The sequence below is a fragment of the Cajanus cajan genome, chromosome 11 (assembly GCF_000230855.2).
Source record: "Cajanus cajan strain Asha chromosome 11, NIPB_CcT2T_4, whole genome shotgun sequence".
Taxonomy (NCBI): Eukaryota; Viridiplantae; Streptophyta; class Magnoliopsida; order Fabales; family Fabaceae; genus Cajanus; species Cajanus cajan.
This window is the reverse complement of record NC_138527.1, coordinates 26,323,897-26,346,929: the sequence shown is the minus strand read 5'-3', so window position 1 is coordinate 26,346,929 and position 23,033 is coordinate 26,323,897. Positions and strand designations below refer to the sequence as shown.

The window sequence follows — 23,033 nt, the reverse complement described above, 5'->3', positions numbered from 1 at the left end:
GAACGGGCCGTTCTAGAAACAGAACGGGCCGTTCTAGAAACAGAACGGGCCGTTCTAGAAACAGAACGGGCCGTTCTGCTGAGTCTCGGAACAGGCCGTTCCGGTTTTGGAACGGGCCGTTCCAGTTGAGAAATTTGCCCACGTTTGAAGGATCCGGAACGGGCTGTTCCGAAATCAGTACGGCCGTTCCGGTTGCGCCAGGAGGCCTATAAATAGGGGCAGGGGGTGAAAATTTTATATTCAGTAAGAAAGTGAAATCCTAGAGAGAGAAAGAGAAGAGAGAGAGAGAGAGAGAGAGAGAAAGAAAGAAAGAAAGAGAGAGAAAAGGAAAAGAAAGAGGGGATCCAGAGGAGGAGGTCCTGCCCAAGTTCCAACTCCGCCTATCCAGGTAAGGGAGGGAGTGAGAACCTCGCTCAGGGGTGTGGGGATAATTGTTGGATAGTTGTTTGTCGGATTGGCCCCCAATCCCTTGCCGTTGTTCTGTCTGATTTTCTATTTACTCTATTTTGTTCTTTGTTGAAGATGTCGTTGTTCTGTTTGATTTTCTATTTACTTTACTTCGTTCTTTGTTGAAGGTGCCGTTGTTCTGTTTGATTTTCTATTTACTCTACTTTGTTTTTGTTGAAGGTGCCGTTGTTCTGTCCGATTTTCTATTTATTTTACTTTGTTCTTTGTTGAAAGTAATAAATGAGTATGAAATTAATGTTAATAATGAATGAGTTTTATAAGTGACTTATATTTGTTGTGTGTGTGGGTGCTATCTAGCCTTTATTTCTGCACCTGAAACTGAGTGAGATGTTTCTCAGTCCCTTGTTATTTTTGTATATGTTTTAAATTATGTTGCAGATGATTAGCATCATGGGGATGTTGGTGATGAGGCTTAAAGGCTTCAGTGGGGCATGCTCTGATAGGATGTGACGTCGGGCATAGCTAGGTTTATTTTGGATGTTATTATATTAAAAAGCTTTAATTTTCTCTTCTTATGTAATTTTGAACGTTCCTCAGAAAAGACCAAAATGTACATCTTTATTATACTATTTTATTATATGATTTCAAAGTTATAAATTAATTCCTAACTAGGAGGCTCTGCCACCTTTGCTGGAATTAATCTATATTTTCCTTTATATGATTTCTTGAATCTTAATACTTATATGTTGACTTTTTATGATTGATGAGTTACGAATGTGAATCTTCTACCTTATAATATTTGAAACAATTGTTTTATACATGAAAGATGTTATTAAACTATGAAAGATTTTATTTACCCAAAAAGAAAAAAAAAGAAATCTTTCTTATTATTTAATTGTGAATTGATGATAGGGTAGAGGGTGTCACATTTAGTGGTATCAGAGCAGGTCGATCTAATCGGCCGTGACTTATCGAGATTCTGTTGTGTACTCTGACATTGTTTTGTTTGTTGTATACTTTGGTGATGCTTTGCTTTGATGATGTTTTGCTTTGATAATGATGATGATGATGTTCTCCTTGTGTTGATATTGTAAAGTTTGATATTGTTAAGTTATTTTTTTTTAATTAGTGGAATGATAGTCATGATAGTGTCAGCTAATACCATTATGACCTTTCTTCTTCATTCTTATGATTGCTTAAGTGTTTGATACTTACGTAAGAAGTGGTGGTTGAGTAATATCGCTTGTGTTGCAAGCATATGTGCGAGTAGTGGTAGACGAAATATGTTGTTAATATTGTGGGAACTATTGAGGCTTAGATTTGGGTAAGACATTGATTTATTTTAAAGTGTATTAAGAATTTATGATTGGTGAAATTTTTGAAAGCTATAGTTGTAGCAATTGAATCCAAAGATGAGGTATGTTGAGAATTGGAGTTTTGGTATTCTTAAGGAGAGATTGAAGTGTTGATGATTTTTAGAGTTTGATGGTTGCATGAAAATTTTATTTTCTAAACCTTTTGTACTGAATAGGTGAGTTATTTGGTTTAGATTTGTAGTGGGAAACTTTGATATGAATTTCAGGTGGAAAGGAGTAAGTTTGGAAGGATTGAGGTATTTTTGTGGTTTTAGATGTTGATACACTATTGTTGTCTGGTGTAGGAGATGTTTTGTTGTGACAGTACAAGTGCTATACTGACAAAATTAGAATTTTTGTTAGTCTTCAGGAAAGTGGTAGCCTTGGATGTTATCTTTCTAATGGAATTGGAATCAGGTAAAACGGAGGTCTAGAACTCCAGTATAGCTGCTTTGGTAATCAGAGGTATAGTTGTAAGCACTGAATATATTTGTTGTGATTTTTGAAGTTTTTTTTTTAGCTAAGAAAATGATTTTTTTAAAATCTCATGTCTCACTAAGAGTTGTAGCCTATTCACTTAGTGATAGGTTGATATCACGTGGATGAGTAGAACTCTTTATGTGTTGTTTTCTTTGATAGTTGTTAAAAATAGAAGTTAGTCTGTATAATAATGTTTTCGGGTTAGTAGGCAATGCAAGGATAAGAATTGACATGTTTGAGAGGTTGTTTAAGGTTATATGATGCTATGTGGTAAAGGTTGTTCATGTACATGCTTATGGATGATATATATGAAGGTTTAAAGTAGGCATTCTAATATGACTTGATGTGCATGTATGTCGATATGTGAATAGAAGACCTTAGGGATCAAATGGTGAATGTTGTATGGTTAGTGATATTGATCTTAGGATGTGATATGATCATATTGTAGTTGAAGGTGAAGATATATCCAAGACGGTTGTATGTTAAGTTTTCTAGTCCCTGTAAATTTCAGTTAAGGTGAACATGAATCTGTCTTAGGTAGAAGTTATGTTTAAGCAGAGAGATATCTAAGCAAGTTAGCGAGAATAAAAGTTTTATGAGGCTTACTATTGGAGATTTATTGAAAGAATTTCTAGGATAGCATTGCCCTTGACTACATTCACTATGAGGGGTATTGTCTTTATGTGAGATAGTAAGTATAAGAGTAGTTCTAACTCTTATGGCAAGATTGACTAGTGATAATATTACCTGACTCTAGTAAGTCTTATGTGGGATATAGTGATGACTTTGAAGACAGGTTTGGGTGGATTATTGATGCAAAGGTAGTAACTTATGTTTTTAAGCATCTAGGAAATGGAAAATTCATGAGAGAAATTACCTTGAATTAGAAGTTGTAATAGTTACGCTTGAGATTTTAGAAACATTATTGAGATATTTAGTGATTATAAGGATCTTAAATATCTGTTTGATCTGAAGGAATTGAATATGAGATAGAAGAGATAGTTGGAAATTGTAAGGATTAAGATTTTAATCTTAGTAGTTATCTGGGTAAACCTATAGCAGTCGATGCTTTGAATAGGAAATATTTATATTTATCTTTCTTTATGGTCAAAGAGATATATCTTTTGGCTCAAGTTAGGAATTTAAGTTTGATTTGTGAAATTACTCCTAGTAGTAAGGGACTATGTATGACTCGATTAACGAATGGATTATTCAAAGGATATTGAATAAGCATATTAGTCGATTCATTTTGGTGGCCAGGTATGAGATTATAGGACAAGGTAGTGAATAAGAGTTTTCTTGGAGTATAAATAAAGTGGTAAGACTTGAAGACCGAGTATGAGTACATAGTGAACTTACAATTAGATGCCTAATCATTGGAGAAGATTATACAAGTTAAACTAATATGGTGACAAATGTCCTGAGTAGGATGAGCATTTATCTATCATTTTGATGATATAAGGGTTGAGTTTGATTGAGTAGATTAGAAACTTAAGCATGATGTGTGAGCTCACCCTTAGGAACATTGAATTGAATATGTTGAAAGGATTAATAATGAGATTAGAAGACTCAGGAGTTAGATTCTTTCTTAGTGACCCAAGTGAAAAAGATTGGTAGGAATATAAATAGCCTTTTACAAGTGGAAGTTGATGGTGTTTCGGGATACAAGGATATAATCTATGTGCCTAGTAAACCCAAAATTAAGGAAGATGATCTCAGAGAAAGGACATAAGAATATTTTTAGCATTTATTTAAGAGTTACTGAAATGTATCAGAGTGGCGCAGCGGAAACATGATGGTCTAAAGAGAAGTAGAGAAGTTGAATCAAGGTGTAGAAAGTAAGTTTAAATTTGGAGTGGATGGAGTGTTGAGATTTAAGGATGGGTTGTATATTCCAAATGTGCTAGAACTTAAGAGAGCAATCTTGGAAGAAGGTCATAAGAGCAGTCTTAGTATTCATCTAGGAGTTACTAAGGTGTATCAATATCTTAAGAAGATGTTTTGGTGGCCTAAGATGACGGAGGAAGTGGAGGAATTTGTGTATGCTTGCTTAGTATGTTAGAAAGCTAAGGTCGAACACCAAAAACTTTCAGATTTAATACAACCTTTAGACGTTCTAATTTGAAAATAAGATTCTGTATCTATGGATTTAGTTGTAGTTATGTATGATATTCTTAAGAAATTTGATCTTATTTGGATTAATGGATAGGCTTACCAGGTCTGCTCACCTTGAACTTATTAACATTAGACATTTCTTGGAGAGATTGATAGAGTTGTACATCAATAAGGAAATTTTGAAGAAAGTGCTACATGGGAGTTAGAAAGCAAGATGCGAGAAACTTATCTATTTTTGTTTTCAGGTAAATTTCGGGGACGAAATTTCTAAAAGGAGGGGAGAATTGTAACACCCCAATTTCCTTAAAAGGATATTTTTATTAGTAATGGCATTTTCGTAATTATTGATGGCATTTTCGTAATTTTAATAAAGGGACAAAGGTATTTCTGGGTTTCGGAACGGGCCGTTCCAAATGCAGAACGGGCCGTTCCAAAAGAGCGAATATGCTTTTTTTTTCAAGTTCCAGAACGGGCCTGGAACGGGCCGTTCTGGATGGAGAACGGGCCGTTCTGGTATGGAGAACGGGCCGTTCTAGAAACAGAACGGGCCGTTCTGCTGAGTCTCGGAACGGGCCGTTCCGGTTTTGGAACGGGCCGTTCCAGTTGAGAAATTTGCCCACGTTTGAAGGATCCGGAACGGGCCGTTCCGAAATCAGTACGGCCGTTCCGGTTGCGCCAGGAGGCCTATAAATAGGGGCAGGGGGTGAAAATTTTATATTCAGTAAGAAAGTGAAATCCTAGAGAGAGAAAGAGAAGAGAGAGAGAGAGAGAGAAAGAAAGAAAGAAAGAGAGAGAAAAGGAAAAGAAAGAGGGGATCCAGAGGAGGAGGTCCTGCCCAAGTTCCAACTCTGCCTATCCAGGTAAGGGGGGAGTGAGAACCTCGCTCAGGGGTGTGGGGATAATTGTTGGATAGTTGTTTGTCGGATTGGCCCCCAATCCCTTGCCGTTGTTCTGTCTGATTTTCTATTTACTCTATTTTGTTCTTTGTTGAAGATGTCGTTGTTCTGTTTGATTTTCTATTTACTTTACTTCGTTCTTTGTTGAAGGTGCCGTTGTTCTGTTTGATTTTCTATTTACTCTACTTTTTTTTTGTTGAAGGTGCCGTTGTTCTGTCCGATTTTCTATTTATTTTACTTTGTTCTTTGTTGAAAGTAATAAATGAGTATGAAATTAATGTTAATAATGAATGAGTTTTAATATGAAAAAGAATGCTCTCTGGATCTCTGAATTCCTATGCGAACCTTATGAGGAGTATTTATGACACGACCTTGTGAAATATGGACAAATGACATGAGACATATGAATGGACTATTGAGACATGTGATTATGAGACTATGACAAATGAGGACATGATGTACTAAATGAAATTATGTAACAAGTTAAATATTGAGTCAATGAGATTATGATGGTATGACATGCATCATACGCATATATTATTCCAGGTGTGCCGCTGAGGCCGCATACCAGTGATGTAACTTGCTAACAAGGTGTACCTTGGGGTCACCAGTGATGTAACATGCTAACAAGGTGTACCTTAGGGTCACCAGTGATGTAACTTGTAACCAGGTGTACCTTAGGGTCACCAGTGATGTAACCAGGTGTACCTTAGGGTCACCAGTGATGTAACCAGGTGTACCTTTGGGTCACCAGTGATGATATGTGAAACTTCCGTATGGCGCCACATGTATGCATTTATGATATGAGTCCATGACATCATTGCATGATAAATGAATGTATATGTGATATTGATGATATATGTGTATTGTTTATAAGTGACTTATATTTGTTGTGTGTGTGGGTGCTATCTAGCCTTTATTTCTGCACCTGAAACTGAGTGAGATGTTTCTCACTCCCTTGTTATTTTTGTATATGTTTTAAATTATGTTGCAGATGATCAGCATCATGGGGATGTTGGTGATGAGGCTTAAAGGCTTCAGTGGGGCATGCTCTGATAGGATGTGACGTCGGGCATAGCTAGGTTTATTTTGGATGTTATTATATTAAAAAGCTTTAATTTTCTCTTCTTATGTAATTTTGAACGTTCCTGAGAAAAGACCAAAATGTACATCTTTATTATACTATTTTATTATATGATTTCAAAGTTATAAATTAATTCCTAACTAGGAGGCTCTGCCACCTTTGCTGGAAATAATCTATATTTTCCTTTATATGATTTCTTGAATCTTAATACTTATATGTTGACTTTTTATGATTGATGAGTTACGAATGTGAATCTTCTACCTTATAGTATTTGAAACAATTGTTTTATACATGAAAGATGTTATTAAACTATGAAAGATTTTATTTACCCAAAAAGAAAAAAAAAGAAATCTTTCTTATTATTTAATTGTGAATTGATGATGGGGTAGAGGGTGTCACAGTTTGCTTCGTCTGTCGCGCGTCTACTATGGCTTTTGTTGAAAACCATAGGCGTGGCCGATAAGAGCTGTCTTGATCGGCCCCACGGTGGGCGCCAAATGTTCTTATCGGAAATTTATTGTAGAGCTGATCTGCCAGGTAAGATCGGTGAGCCTCCTTCACTTGTACGCTGGTGCTCCAAGATGGGGGTGGTACCTGCAAAAGAGACTCCGATGCTAAAGTTAGTTCTTGTGGGAGTATGAATCTCGTATAAGTAATGCACGTACCTTAGTGTGGATTAGGGTTACTTTGGGCCTTGGGCCTGTGATAAGATATGATAGGATTAAATGGTGGATCCCGTCTGAAGCGAGATCCCTCGAGATCGGTTATGATCTGCTTAAATGCCGAGCTGACGTCGCGTAACGCGTACCCGACCTCATTTTGTGCTGTGATGCCGAGCTCGGAGCTCGGCTTCGCGGTACAGACAGTACACTTATAATTTAAAATAGTTATTCAAATTTACATGTACAAAGAATTTCCTTAATTTCAGTTTAAACGTTCAAATATACACAAAAGGCCATCAACTTTAAAGAGAAAAAAATTACATAAAAATATTTCAACACCATTCCTGTTTTATTTCTTCTTATACACCCTTTTCTTAATATTTTTTTTTCCCTTTTATTCACCCTCGTGAACAATGAGAATACTTCTACCCTTTCACAGGACAATCTCTTAATAACTTGTGTTCTGTTCTCTTCAGTCATTCCTTGGCAGTGTGAGGACTGTTTCTATGCCCTGATGATGCCATTAGCACAGCAACAGCCACAATAAACATAAACAACATACTCCCTAGCAGCATATATGTTCTTCTTGATGATTTCCGGTACTCCCCAAACAAAACAACACCCCAAAAAGTGCTTACAAGTGGAAGTGCCTGTTTGATCAACACACATTCAAATGATGAAATGATTCAGAACTTCATTGAACACACAAAAGTCAGATACATTCATTAAAGGGAAATGATACTTGTACAACATGGTATAACAATTTGTAAAATATCATTTTTTTATTTGTTTCTTTTCATCACATTGATGGAGACATATACACACAAAAAAATGAAGTTATACAAATTGTTGTATTTATATTATTATTCTATAAACAACCTTTACATTGTTAGTGCATTTCAATTAAATTCATTTTTTTAAGCTAAAATAAAATTTTGATCCCTTATTTTTATTTTAGGTATCAATTCAGTCTCTTAAATTTATAAAGTTTCACTTTGATGTCTTAAAATATTTTTTGTTATCCAAATTAGTTCCTTCCGTCAACTTTTTTCTCCCAGAGATCATTTAATTTTGATTGATATCACATCTTCACAACTTGTCACATGCCATTAAATTGATTAAATTAGTGAGCTAAATTGACGGAAGGATCAATTTAATTTAGCATAGATACTTAAGAGATTAAAGTGAAATTTTTTAAACTTAAGGAAACAAATGGGAACTTAAAATAAAAAATAAGGACTAAAATTATATTTTATCCTTTTTTTCAATAGAAGTAATAAAACTAACCTGGACAGCATCTGCTGCTGCATATCCTGCAGCTTGACCACCCATGAATTGGAGACCATTTCCAAAGCCACAAAGGATACCAGCCAACAAGGCCCAGACTCTGCCATCTGAGTCTGCCAAGTAAGCCTTGAATGATGACTTGGGTAAGTTTAGGACAGGGTGGTAGAGGAAGGTGATGTTTAGAATTATGGCAATGACAAAACAAGAGACTGAAAAATAGAAGAAGGCAGTGTAAACTGTCAAATGGGGAACCCCTTGTTTTAGAGTGTGCCATTGGTCATTTGTTGCTATGTTGAATGCTGGTGAGAACATAGAGAAGCAAAGTCCAGCAAAGAAAGTTATTGCCAATCCAATCAAAGTGCTCTTCCCAAAAACCTGCACCAGAATTTAAGTGTGAGATGTAGAATTAAGGTCAAGGATTTGGTTTTGACAAGTGTTGGTGCCATATAAGGTTGACTAAGAGAAAGCATGTTCTACTGTTCAAGTCATTATCCCATAACACATCAAAGACATGTTTGGATAAATCTCTTCAGAAGTACTTCTAGGAGAAAACATCTAAAAGAATATTGAAATAAGTTTCTCTATAAGTTAAAACTAACTTATACTTACACTAAATGAAGAAGTTAATAAAAGAAAGTTTCTTCAAATTAGCTTGTGCACAAGTTAATCTTAGTTCATGCAAAAACTTATTTTTTCTTTCTAGTTTTTCTCTTTTAGATGTGTTTCCTGATAAGTTTATCCAAACAGAACTTAAATATATTATAAACTATAGTCACCTGCCTTGATAGCTCTTTTCTCCTCAAGCTCTAGGAGGAAAACTGCAGTTCCTGCTTTAACAATGTCTGCTGAATCATTTCCATCCTCGAGATCTTTCGATGTAACTATAATAATATATATTGAAGAGGTAGAATAAGTTGACATGTTATCCTATATAACAAACTCACATTTTGAACCACAAGAGATCTCCTTACCTAAATTTCCTTCCTTCGAAGAGTTGCTGGCAAAAAATTGTTAACAGAGTTAGTAATACACCACCAAATTTATATAGCATCAAAATCCAATACAATCATTGACAAAATACGCGTGCTAGGATCCAATTGTAAGGTATGTGACATAAGTTTCACATAAGTATACACTATACAGGATCAAAATCAAGTTGACAATAATATTAGGGAATCACTTTGGAAGGAGCATTAATCATAAATTTAACATCTATACCCAATAATACTCGTATCTCAAAAATAATTGTAAGCAAACAACACATACAAGGCTCCATCTTTGTAATCACTTGAGAAATTGTTGAGCTTGGCTTTATTATCAGCAGTATTAGATGAATGAACAGCAGAACCTAGAAAAACTGCAATCAAAAAGCAACCAACTCCTGGGAAAAGGATCTCAGCTTTATTGATTTTGTCATCCAAAAAGTAATTCAAGCTTGTGCCTGTTACAATTGGAACAAGGATAGTGATAGAATTCAGTACTGCAGCAAGCTGAAAATCATCACAAAAGTCAAAACTTTTTAGTACATAGCCTATGCACACTACCCTCATATCCTTGCATGGCATGTTCATCCATGTCATTGAGCGTATATTTTCGTTAGCATTCATTTTACATGTGCTTTAATTTTTGTTTGTATACTAATTTAATCATTTTGGAGTGGTTATGTCATTGAATTACCTATAACAACAGTTATGCTTGCTGTGAGCACTTCAGTAACCGATAGCCCAACAAAAGCAAATGCATACTGTGAGGAAAGATTCCCAAGGCTAAGGACTACACCACCTCCCATTGCAAAAAGAACGGAGGGCCAATTATCCTGCACGAAATAACATAAGCAAATTGTTAAACCAATTGTAAACATAAAAAGAAAAAAAAAATACAATTGAATCTAATGTTCAAAGCTAAACATGCTTTTAACTAAATAGTTTCAAAGATAATTAAAATTAAACTTGCACATTACTAGAATTTAAATGACTATAGATTACCAACAAGTAATGGTACTGTACTCGATCCTTTTAAACAAGATCTCGGATTCAAGTTTTGAATATGGAAAAAAAAAAAAAGTAGTCGGGAAAGAAGACTCCTTTAAAAGTGGCCAGATAAGTTTCTTGACAGAGATTAGTCTCGGCAAAGTCGATAAATACTTCGTACCAATAACATATTTAGCAAAATACCATAACTGTCCCCAGGTTTTACTGATAATTTCTCATGTTATCTATAGTTAAAACATAAACCTGCTCTTCAGTTTATTTTGAAAAGGAGAGTGTAGATGCATCCTTGAAGGCTTAAAGAAAATCAGGCACAGGCTGTGAAGGAGGGAGTTTGTACCCTTTATTTGTTTATATTTGTAAAGCTTATATATTAAGGGACTTGGAGACATTTTGATAGTATTATGGAATCATTACCATAAATATCATTAAGAAATATAATTCATAACTTGATAAAACCATTTTACAACAACTTGGAAACTCAAAGACATTCCATCTTCAAATATTATTCCATTTATGTTACAACTGACTGACACAGTACAGGCACTATATATAACTATAACTAGTTGCAAAGCAAAGTAACAATATATAATTCTTAGATTTCTGGTATTCAAACACAAAACTTGTAGCTTATTGATGATAGTGACATAGCATATAACTCTTCAACCCATTTAATATGTCATGAATGCTTTTGTTTCCAAAATCACACTTTCCGAGATATCATATCACATCTACTGATGAGGCATCATATGCGATCATGATCACTCTCACATGCTTTATAGAACCTTTATTTTAGGATAAAACATGTTTTCGGTCCTTAATTTTCAGTCAAAATCGGTCTGTACTTTAAATATAATTTTAGTTTTCATATCCTTTTATAGTCCGGTCATAGTTATCAGCATCTTACAATTCACGATTTGAATCTTATGATTCGATACAATTTTTGACAACTTAACAACACGTATCCTAACATGAAGCTAAAATGGTTTTGTATCTTAAGATACATGAATGAATCTATATAATTTCGTATCATTGATACAAATCATATGATTCAGCGATTCATTATTTTTTTCATTTTTACCTTAGTTTTACCAATTCTCATAAAAAATTAAGTCATATAAGCTTAAATTGTTGAATGAAGAAGAATTGGTCAAACAAAACTGGGTTTTTGGGAGCTTTGTTGTTGAACTGTGCAAACAGTCACTTCTTTTGACCTTGTGGTTGTTATTATTTGTATCTTTGTTTATATTTCTAGCTCATATGCTACTATATATGTGTATGATTTCATTTTCATATATATATTTTTTATGTCAAAATATGGTTAGAGTGCTATTCATGATTTGGTTAATTTTATCTCTATTGAATTTAGAATTCCAGAGTAAGGGATGAAATTCACCGATTATTAAAAAATGCGAGAACCAAAATTATCATTTTCAAAATATAGGAAATAAGATCAATTTTGACCAAAATTAATTACCAAAAACATATTTTATCCTTTATTTTATGAAAATAACAACTGCAAAATACAACAAATAGTCATACCTGAGCAAGTTGAGCCAAGAAATTAGGCTCATCAGGTTTGCTTTTGCCTATCTCACCAAATGTAAAAGCAATGATTAAAGCAGCCAGGAAATTGGTGATTGAGTAATCAAGGTAGGTATGCTGAGGAAGACGACCACGCCTCTCTAGCATAGTCAAAAGTGCAGGCCATGTCCCCAAGAAGAAAAGAGCCAAGAACATGCATGCTATGGCTCCTCCTTTGCTCTCCACCAAATACATTTTCAACCCACTGGTGCACAAAATGCTCTCAGAAAGTGAAGGAACCAAGGAGCATATACCAGAGAACTCCTGAAAGCAGCATGAATTAGTCATACTTCAGTTAAAAAATATCAAAATGATGAGCTATTACTGGAATGTCACAAGCAATAATAACCCAATAAAAAGTCCATCCACATAAAAGTGGTTAGAAATTCAACTATTCAAGCAACATGGAAGGGGTGAATCTCCTATAACAGTCAGAAAATCACAATCAAAGGCAAGGGCAAAAGTTGTGCATATAAACGGCTTAAAAAGATTACTTTTTAACACCGAAAAGAAACTCAAATTGAATAGGGGTGAAAAGGAGAAGAATTATCTACACACAAGCACAACCAACAGGAGTTGAGTCTACTAGAAAGGGGAAACCAACTAAAGGCAAGTATATAATATAATGGAGTCAAAATTTACTTTTTAACGATGAAGTATCCAAATGGGAAAATTGAATAAGAGAAAAAAGAAGCATAATCTTCAGAAAGTCAAGCACGGAAAAATTGGAAATACACAATGAACGGCAGAGAACTGAGAAAGAATCCAGCTACCTTGGAATCCATGGATCAGAAACAATAGGAATTAGGAAGTCAGCTATGAAAGTCAAAAGATAAAAGCCTTTGTGGAAGCCAATCAATTAAATAAAAGCTCAAACAGTGAATAAAAATCTACCAAGTTTTACTAGCCACACACACAAAGCAATTGTGGGCCACATGATGAAGAAATGTTTGAACCTTTGATGCACTAATCAGGCCAAAACTTCCCCGGAAAATGGTTTCAAAATCTCAAAACACTGTTGGTGGAGAGAAAATTCACCCTATGCTGATCTGCACAATTTGGAAGTACTTGAACTGAGAATGATAACAAAGAAGAAAAAAGTAAGAGAGAAGTGTGAATGCAAATTGTTCCTGTCACCTAACAATGAGAAAACCACTACAATGATGTACCCTTTGAATTGTGAGTACACTTCATTGGATGCAACTCAATTGAGGGGAATCTTCATACAGGATTCCAACTTTTTGGTTGATAATGTCAATTAACTGATTTTTTTTTAATTGGATGCAGAAGAATCTGCTTTTTGACTTTTATTTTCGTAAATCCCAAAAATGACAGGCAGGCCATACATATCAATTGATATTAGGAATTTTGAGAGAGAATTTCTCACTATGGAATCGAATCTCGGATTTTAAAGCATCTTATGAATGTTTGTAATTGAGATTTTTTATAAGATGGAAAGTAATACACCCTGAGTCCCACAAATATTTTAAGATTTTTATACACGATTAATAACATTATTTTTTATATATATATAATTTTATTAAAATAATTGATTCTTTCAATAAATACATTATTTTAAATTATAAAGATTAAATAATTTATAAAAAAATAAATTAAGAAAAGGTTAATTAATTTTACATTTTTGAGACTTTGATTTTCAAATGTAAAACTACCGTTATTATGAAACAGAGAGAATATTCTTAAACTTTTTACATGTATTGTCATGTTTTAATGAATTGCAAAATTCCGTTAATAAAAGTGGGAAAGAGCTTAACAATAATAGGATAAAGATATAATTTGTGTTTCTATAACTTTATGCAGAAAAATTGGACAAAGGTAGCTATGTAATCAAATAGAATTTGGAAAATTGAGACAATTTCATTTTGTATTTGGACAAGTGTTTTAATAGACATAATTTTTCTTCATACCTTTTTTTTTTCAATGAAAAGTAAATAACTATGATAGTTTATCATATTCGTAAATTTGTGTTAAAAAAAATTATTACGCAAACGTAAATTAGCAAATGTTTGAAAAAATTGTGATTACAAAGTAAAATATTTATAATTATAATTATAATTATAATTATATATATATATAATTTCTATAATTTTTCACATGTAGTATGACTAGATAAATAATTTTTATTTTTAAAAGATATTTTAGTTTTTAAAATCAACTAATAAAATTGTTCAAATAGTTAGTGGTCGTTAATGCAAACAAGCAAGATACAAAGTATGGAATTGAGAGAAATTGAACAAAATGAAAATAAAATATGTTAGTTGCTTTTAAAATAAGTATTTTAGAAATATTTTTTAAATTACGAATAAAAAAAACTAGTTTTTAGTAGTGTAGGTTTACTTTAAAAACCAAATTTTATAATTAAAATTTAAAATAATTAAACTTGCCAATAGGACACTTATCAGTGTACCGGTAGTATACGGTATATTCTTCTTATTATTATTTTTCTTAATTTTTTTTTAATAAATCATCCACCGTTAACGTTTGTATTTTGTAGCAACTATCAAGCCAACAACGCAAGCTATTTTATTTTTAGAATGTTTTAAAATTTTAAATTTGTGTCAATATTTATTTTTAGTTTTTGAACATTTTTTAACTAATTTTAGTAGTTAAATTTTTTTGTTGATTTCTGCTTTTAGCTTTTAAATTTTTTATGGTATTAATATTTTGGTCCTTGCATCAAAATTTTTTGTTCATGAAATTTTTTTTGAAGAACAAAACTTTATTTAAATAATTAATATCTTTAATAATTATTTTTTATATGTATTTTAAAATAAAACTTTTCATCATGTTTAAGAAATGAAACTATCGACTAATTATACTATATTATCTTAATATGAATTGTATTTCATCTATATTTATTATAAAAGATATATTTTTTATATTCACTAGATTATTATATTTTTTAAAATATAAAAAATAATAATTTTGCATATTCTCTTTAAATAAATATTTACAATCATTTATTTTATTATTATTTTAATTTATTTTTAATTTAAGAGATAGGAAATATTTCTTTTTTCCCTGCCAATAAAGAATAATATTGTAGACTTTTCCAAAACTTGAGAATTAATAATAAATATGAGTAACATCCGAATAACTTAATTTAATAGGGAGATCCTAGGGTAAATCTGTTATAGGTGATGTATTGATTTACCAGAAAATCACCCGTTGTAGCAAGTTTTTCAAACTTATATGAAAATTTTCAATGAAATTACAAATTGTTACAAAATTTGCATGAAACAATATAAAAGTACTACATACGTTCCATTTTATTCATTTTTCTGCCCTATCTTTCCTAAGGGTAGCACCGACTTCATGGATCGAGCTTATCCCTTTGCATTGTATTGTGTGAGAGTGAATAAATGATATATTAATTAGAGCTTGAATGGTGAAAGTTTTCTGATAAGAACCCTACGCTGGTAGCAGATTTTTTTTTTTTTAGGTTCGTTCATGGAGTATCTACCGCCGACAGCAGTGACTAATCTCCTCGCTACGTTGGAGGCGCGGCTGCATACACAAGGCAGGATTCGAACCCCTGACCTTGCTTAAGCGTGGATCAACCCCTACCACTGAACCACACGCTTGGGGTTATAACCTATGCAATTTATTGCTTCTCTACTTTTATTTTCTTATTGTTTTTTAATGAAATATAACTTTTTACTACGTTGAGTTGACAAAAAATTCAAATGCAAGCAGAAACAGCTACATTGCATTGCTTATTCAACGAGTATCTTTTCTTTTCTACACCCATTTTACACCGCAACTAGATTTTACCCTTATGATGCACACGATGACTTCATTTTAAGATGATTAAAGAATTTATTAATATAAAAATGGATTAAATATCCCTATAATTTTCTTCATTAGTAATGTTAATCAATTATTGTTTGGACTTAACAATTAATCTTGATTTTTTAATATGTGTGTGTGTGTGATTTTTTTGTTTTTGGTCTGCATATTATTTTTAACAATTTTAACCTTTTTTTTATAAAAATTATATAACTCATATAATAATTATTATTTATAAATGACAGATAAGTCTTTTCGTATAGAAGTTTTATCCGTAAAATTGTCAATAGTTGTATATATGTGGCCAATCCAAGACCCTGGCCAGTGAAAACAACTTTTTTAAAAAATAATCACCATCATACATAAGAAAAATAAAATATAAATGCTTAAATCATAAAAATATAATATATCTAATCAAATAAATTACATGTTTTATAATTTTCCTCTACGTGATTTTATGTTTTGAAATCATTGAATGATAAGTTTATTATCAATGTTATTGAAACATATCATTCTCAAGATAAGTTATAAGACAATTATTCATCCATGCATCTCCCAGTTGATTACGCAATTTATTTTTCACAATTTTCATAACAGAAAATGGTCTTTATATGGTGGTTGTGGAAAAAAACATTGTTAACTTTAAAAGAAGATAAAATAATGGATAAATAATATGTCTCCCAATTTCAATCAATTTTTCAGAAAAATTACCAATTCCCTTCAAAGATGCAAATTTCACATTGCTATGCATATCAATGATGTAAGTTTCAAGTTGATTATCAAGCATCACTAAATTAAATTATCAAGCATCACTAAATTAAATGAAGAAAATTCACGTGGATAAAACTTTGCAAATTCAACTAGTCATGCCTTCTCAAAAGTAGAGAACAAATTAGTTGGATCCAAGATAGTCATATAAAGAAGCAATTGTGTATTTGTCTAAGTGAAATGGTCATTCAAATCTTGTTGGTCTAGTATATTTTTTATCCTATGAGAGAAGTTGAGATAGGAAGAAATAAAAATTTTATTATTTGAACATGATTAATATCATAATTTTAAAACTTGAGCCAGTAGTTGACCGATAGGGATACTAGGCTAATGAGCCACTAATCAAACCAATGAGACACTAATTAAATTGTATAAACTAGTATAAATAAAATATAATATAATTTTAAAATATATATATATATGTAAAATATAGGACAAAATTTAGGTATAGTTCCTTAGGCACAGTTGGTGTTATTCTCCAATCAGAGTTGAAGTCTTACCTTGGTATTTGCAAGTGCATTTAATGCAAGTCTCATCGCATACTATCGAGGTAAAACTCCAAGTCTGATTGGAGAACAACACTAATTGCACCTAAAGAATTATACCCAAGTTTTGTCCTAATATATATATATATATATATATATATATATATATATATATATATATATATATATATATATATATATATATATATATATATATATATGAGGAGGGTTCAAACGACACCGGTGTAACTTTTATTAAGTGTTATACAGCTCAATAACTTTATATTAAATGTGAATTTTCAAAATCTAACCGTTAGATTGAAAGTTCATATCTCTTAGATCATATATATCAAATTTTATATTAATCTAAAATGATTTGATACTTCATTCTCATAAAACAAAATTGGCGTAATATATACATTTCAAAATATACTAAAATATGAACACTTTGATTACCTTCAAGTTGTTGTTCAATTTTAACAAAATTTGATATATATGATCTAAAAGATATGAACTTTCAATCTAACGCTTGGATTTTGAAAATTCACATTTAATATAAAGTTATTGAACGATGTAACACTTAGTAAAAGTTACACCGGTGTCGTTTGAACCCTCCTATATATATATAATTGCATGGTTTAGTGGTTAAGTTAATTTTCCAAACCCGTTAAACCATGACTCAATCCATGCTAAAAACTATTTTATTATATTTTAATAAAATTTAACTTTTTATCTATAATTAAGGGTTTCATTATATGATATTATAGGGTCAAGATTTTAAATTTTTACACATGTGCTAAATTTTATGAAACTGAGGGGGTGCATTTGTCCACCCTCACTTAAATGTGGGTCTACCTTCACCCTTTACCCCGCATGCTTTCATTTTTAGTAAACAACTGAAAGTTTAAATAAAAAAAAATTAATTGTAAGATGAATAGAGTTTGCAAAATGCCTTCTAATGTAGACTCACATTTCTTTTATAATACTAAATCAAGTTTTAAGTCGAACTTTTAGAAAACGATAACATGAATAAAAAATAATTAAAACAAATCCAAGAAGCATCAAAGGCCATACAAAACTCTAAAAGAACTAACAAAAGGTTTCTAGTCAACATAATTAGATTCTAACTTAAATTTTCAAAAGGAAACATAAACACATGAACTCCAAATCCCTCAATGTCACATCCTATATCAAAACATATCTCAACCATAGCCAAGGCATAATGCCTCATCACTAGCATCATCATGACCCCCCCCCACCTACAAAACATATAACAAAAACAATCAACACAAAATAAGGCAGTGAGATACGTCTCACTTTTGCACCTAGTGAGATAAGACTTGGTAGCCACAAACATAAACACGTACTAAGGAATATAATAACAATTTCATAATCAAGAATTTTTTTTTTCTTGATTTATCTTTTTTTTTTATATAGCAAAATGACTCTTTTTCTTAGCAATTATTCGTGAAGAAGCATTTTCCTCCTTTTCACTCCTCTCGCCCTCTAAGAGTTATTTTTCTTTTTCTTGTATTTTCTCATTTTATTTTACCTCATAAGTTTCATTTGCATTTCATTCTCTTTCACTTGGATAGGTGTAAGAGGCTATAATACATATTTCTTATATTTGTGAGTGAGGGATATTTCATTAGTAAGACCATTATGTATGGATTTTCTATCAAATTTCCATGATTTCTCTAACAAAATATGTTAAGCTTCCATGAGAACCACATCACATAAAACTTTATCTTTTTATAGTTCCCTATAGAAAACTTGATCTTCACTTGTGGATTTACTCTCATATCCTTCTTTTCATTAAACCATTAAAGATTATAAGGTTTTGGGTGAGAAATGGTAGTGAGGGCTAACTTAGCAACCAACCTTGTGCTACAACAATTAGAGCTTGAACCACTATCAATAATGAGAAAACAAGTTTGTTATAAAATTTTACACCTTGTATGTAAGATATTCTCTCTTTGAGAAGTGCTAATATCACAAGGTTAGTTTTCAAGAAGCCTTCTAATTAATAAGAGTTCACCATCACATGGATAAGTTTCCTCCCCACTAGAGCTTTCTACCCTTTCTTCTTCACTACCACTAGAGGTGGAGGAAGAAGATATAGTCTCCTCTTGACTAATATAATGGTCCTTGCCCTTAAGATCATGGTCTTTTTGGTGGGGCATTGCGAGGCAATGTGATCTTTCTTAAAACACTTAAAACATTTAATGTTACTAGTCTTAGAACTAGTGTTGGAATTTTCTTTTTCTAGAGAGGATTTTCCTTTATCCCTTCTTTCCTTAGAGTAACTCTTAGAAGAGTACTTCTCTTCTCCATCACTACAAGAAAAATGACTTATGCCTACACACAAAAAATGTCACTAAAAATATAAATTCCATAGGTAAAGGTATCATGGACTTTGACCTACAGACATTGAAATTGTCAACTTTGAGGGGGCATATAGCTACAACTAATAGTCTATCACTATAAGTTTTACCTACAGACATAATTTTACCTACAACTATATTTAACTGTCACTATAAGAGCTACCTACAATTTGCAATATGCGTGGGTAAAAGTCATTGACTTATATTTACACTCCCTACTATAGGTAAACACCATTAAATTGTACTTACATGTTATGACTGTAGGTAAAAGTCATTAACTTATTCTTACATGCTCTGACTATAGGTAAAAGCATTTTTTATTTTATTTATATATAATATAAAATATATATATATATATATATATATAATATATCTTATAGAGAATATGTGTACTCTATATGAATATAATAACTAATTTTGGAAACAATTTTTTTAGTCATCATATAAATATATCATGCATCAGCCACTATCAAGATTGCATGCAACACCAGAGCTACGAATCAATGATGCAATATTGAATTATTGTGCCTGGTGCTAAAACTATACATAATTAGAAAAATTCAACTTAATCAATTATTCACTACATTAAAACGAAGGTATCATTACATGTAAGCACACTTTGATTCTCTTTTCTTATATGTAGAATAAAAAAAGCCTCCTCTCATAATAGGTATGAGGTAAACTACCTGCAAATTTGCCTCCGTAAATAATTTCTCCACCTGTGCCTGTAAATCAGTCAAATATTGTTCCTCAGAAGTCTTTGTAAAGGATATAAAAGTCAAAGATTATATAAAGTAAGCAACAGAAACAAAAAAACATACCGTTACCCCTAGAATATTTTAGAGTGCCCTAGAAGATCATCTCTTAAGACTTATTCTTCTTTTATATTCTATGATTTGTTTCCTTATTTAATTTAAGTTAATTAGGATTTTGTAATTATAGGCATATCTTATTAGAATTTAATTTATAGTCATATCATGTAATGTATATAGGAATAAAATCTCCTATGACTATTTGTATTTATTGCCATCGAGGAAGCTTTGTAGTTCAGTAGCAGATGGATTCTTAAACTGAAATGGACAAGACAAATCACTGAAAACAGAGCATATAACCCAGTATTCAAGAGTCCTGAAGTCTCCTATTGAATATGATTCAAATCTTACATACTATCACTTCCTCATCTATTCCTACTCTCTTTATTACAATTCTTTGCCCAGTAAAAAGTAATACTACTAATAAATCCTTATGACTAATATTCTGTTATCATTCTTCCTGCTATAAGCCTTCTTAATGGGACTAACAAAAGGCAAACAAAGGCTGAATGCGTAAAGGAATGTTTAGGCTTTGAACAGACATGAAAAATATGATGATGAAGGTTCATATACATGAACACCATATGAAATAATATGTAAAAAGACGAGTATAAAAATAACATTACAATACCTTATGCATGGATGAACATTACAATACCTTATGCATGGATGAGCTTTAATTTGTGGAAATTTGAACTCAGTGTAATTAGGATTCATACACTTGATTTCTTCCCTTGTTGGGGTGCCTAAAACCTGCATGTGAATCCCAAACTTGTTCAGAAGTACTGAAATATAACAAGGCCCTGAACAATGCAAAAGTACAAAATAAAACAAAGGGAGTATTATGGATATCTACAAACTGTCTAGTTACAAGTAAATGCAAATTATGCAATTAATATAAATTCAAGAACAGGTCATTCAAAGCAAAAACCAGCTTGCAAAGACACAAAAAAAGCAGTTATTAGAATGCCATTTTACGAAGTGAATTTATTAATCTTTAGAATTTATCTTACCTTGATAATTTCAACAAGCTGATCTACTCCACTCTCGCCAGGAAAGAGAGGCTAACAAAAATAAAAATTCATTCTTAGTTCTTGCACAAGTGCACATAAATGAATTCTAAAAATAGCAGAATCAAACATAAAAGCAAAATACCTGGCCAAGCAATAGTTCACCTAGTACACAACCAGCTGACCATATATCAATGGCCGTGGTGTACTCAGTTGCACCAAATATAAGCTCAGGAGCTCTATAGTACCTAGAACAGATGTAAGATATGTTTGGTTCCCCTTTGACCTGTCAAATATATGCAAAATTTACTCATGATAATGCACCAGATAGATAGTGAAAATAGACAATAGAAATTCAAGGTTGAGAATAAACATACCAAAACTTTTGCACTCCCAAAGTCACAAAGCTTCAACTGGTGAGTGTGAGGATTGACCTGTCATCAGAAAACATCCAAAGAGATACAAATGAACTACCACATCATAATATCTGAAAGTAAATTAGTTTTACAAAAGGGGAAAATACATACAGAAGATAAGTTCGTGTTCTGGTAAGGACCACCGATCTAATTCAACCTCATTAGATGGAATTTTGTCTAAATCATACGATCTATATGCAATGGCAACACAATGCAAGCTTTGAGCAGCCATGTCTAAATCATATTTTTTATTTATTTTTATCTCCCCTGGTTCAATTCAATAATTTTAATTCCCTCAACAAACTTTCTATCACATGAAGCTGTTGTTCCTTACCTTTTCTTCTTTAATAGATTTCAAGTGACCATCAGAATCAACATATTGAGTACAAGTTTCTAAAACAATCTCCGCAGCTCCTTTCCAATGTATATGTACTGCAGAGTCCATCTGCCAAGCAAGTTACATTCATTATTTATGAGATTATCATATGAAAGATGATGCAAACCATCCAATTGATATGTTTCAATATTAGAAAAGTAAAACTAATCTATTTCTGTAAATTAAATAAGTTAAAAATGAGAGTTAAAATTGAAAGTGCATGGGACGAATATTTATGTATCATAATGGCTATAAGATTCAGTAAATAAGCCATGAGTTGGAAAACATTTGTATCAAATAATTACCCGTTTCACAGCAACACCGTCTCGCTTTTTCTCAGAATTGAAGGGGAAGACATGGAGAATCGTTGAATTTGATCTAACAAGTTCAAAATTCATCCCCAACTGCCACGAGGACTCAACAGATTAGTTCACCTTCAAAATCATTACCAGTGTAAAGCTACTCTGGTGATATACGTACACACAAAATAAATAAATAAATTAACACATACACATGCTATAAAGAATAAGAACCTTATGTTCAGAATATTGTTACCAACCTTCAACTCTGCTATCTCTTGTTCTCATTTTGCAAATGTGACAATGAATGCAACTTCCTTTTTCTTTGCTTTTTCAAGCTTAATAACCAGTAGAAAAGTGAAATGGCTTAGTGAAATATGATCAACGTATATTGGATCATTTGAAGCATAAAAATTAAAAACTAGACTCTGAACCTGCTCTCTTAAAGACTCTTCAAATGATTTCAGAGCTTGAAGATAATTAATCACCAATTTTGGTGCTAGAAAGTATAAAGAAGAAATAATTGCTTAGCTATATATTTAAAACACATAAACCAACTATTAACAAAACCATATCATGAATAAAAAACACATCTGTTACTTGCAAAATAATAAGCATAAACTAACCTGGAGTGGTCCCAGCAGATATAAAAGGTTCATTTTGAAATGAAAAATGCCACTTCTTAATCTCAGATTTTGCAGCCTCAAGTTCATTCTGGAATTATACAATGAACTGGTAAACATTTTTAGGAAACAAAGATGGTACAAGTCAACCTATATACTGAACTTTGGGCCACTCTGTTAGGATACTCAAC

General features: G+C 32.0%; 2 protein-coding genes and 1 long non-coding RNA gene across 11 annotated transcripts; 1 reads left to right on the top strand and 2 right to left on the bottom strand.

Moving 5' to 3' along the window:
- The first annotated feature begins 124 nt into the window (after positions 1-124).
- Positions 125-6,467, top strand: LOC145953021 (uncharacterized). The gene is made up of 2 exons (XR_014430542.1): positions 125-934; positions 6,249-6,467. It is a non-coding gene; the product is annotated as an uncharacterized LOC145953021 (long non-coding RNA).
- A 767-nt stretch (positions 6,468-7,234) lies between these two features.
- Positions 7,235-13,150, bottom strand: LOC109801443 (putative ureide permease A3). Of its 9 annotated transcripts, none has more exons than XM_020362513.3 (9): positions 12,997-13,150; positions 12,754-12,908; positions 11,818-12,123; positions 9,965-10,103; positions 9,554-9,728; positions 9,259-9,284; positions 9,068-9,168; positions 8,288-8,662; positions 7,235-7,650 (listed from the first exon to the last, which is right to left on the bottom strand). In XM_020362513.3, exons 3-9 carry the CDS (start codon positions 12,052-12,054, stop codon positions 7,477-7,479), a joined length of 1,227 nt encoding a protein of 408 aa, XP_020218102.2. In that variant the 5' UTR covers positions 12,055-12,123; positions 12,754-12,908; positions 12,997-13,150; the 3' UTR covers positions 7,235-7,476. The 9 variants fall into 9 exon arrangements, with proteins under 9 accessions (XP_020218102.2, XP_020218101.2, XP_020218100.2 ...); XM_020362512.3 differs by having other exon boundaries at positions 12,816-12,908; XM_020362511.3 differs by lacking the exon at positions 12,997-13,150 and having other exon boundaries at positions 12,816-12,987.
- A 7,478-nt stretch (positions 13,151-20,628) lies between these two features.
- On the bottom strand, positions 20,629-22,449 carry LOC109811072 (uncharacterized). Its single transcript, XM_083067001.1, has 6 exons — positions 22,226-22,449; positions 21,879-21,989; positions 21,506-21,562; positions 21,274-21,414; positions 21,132-21,182; positions 20,629-20,871 (listed from the first exon to the last, which is right to left on the bottom strand). Exons 1-6 carry the CDS (start codon positions 22,316-22,318, stop codon positions 20,644-20,646), a joined length of 681 nt encoding a protein of 226 aa, XP_082923127.1. The 5' UTR covers positions 22,319-22,449; the 3' UTR covers positions 20,629-20,643.
- Between the last annotated feature and the right edge of the window lie 584 nt (positions 22,450-23,033).

Excerpts from the sequence above, each read along its gene's own strand:
- LOC109811072 (XM_083067001.1), bottom strand. The coding sequence starts at position 22,318 with ATGAATTTTGAACTTGTTAGATCAAATTCAACGATTCTCCATGTCTTC. Across the intron at positions 21,990-22,225 it reads ACGGTGTTGCTGTGAAACGG|ATGGACTCTGCAGTACATAT; the intron begins GTAATTATTTGA and ends CTTGCTTGGCAG. Across the intron at positions 21,415-21,505 it reads TTGGGAGTGCAAAAGTTTTG|GTCAAAGGGGAACCAAACAT; the intron begins GTATGTTTATTC and ends TATATTTGACAG.
- LOC109801443 (XM_020362510.3), bottom strand. Across the intron at positions 9,285-9,553 it reads GATTACAAAGATGGAGCCTT|CAACTCTTCGAAGGAAGGAA; the intron begins GTATGTGTTGTT and ends ATTTTTTGCCAG. Across the intron at positions 9,169-9,258 it reads TTCGAAGGAAGGAAATTTAG|TTACATCGAAAGATCTCGAG; the intron begins GTAAGGAGATCT and ends ATATTATTATAG.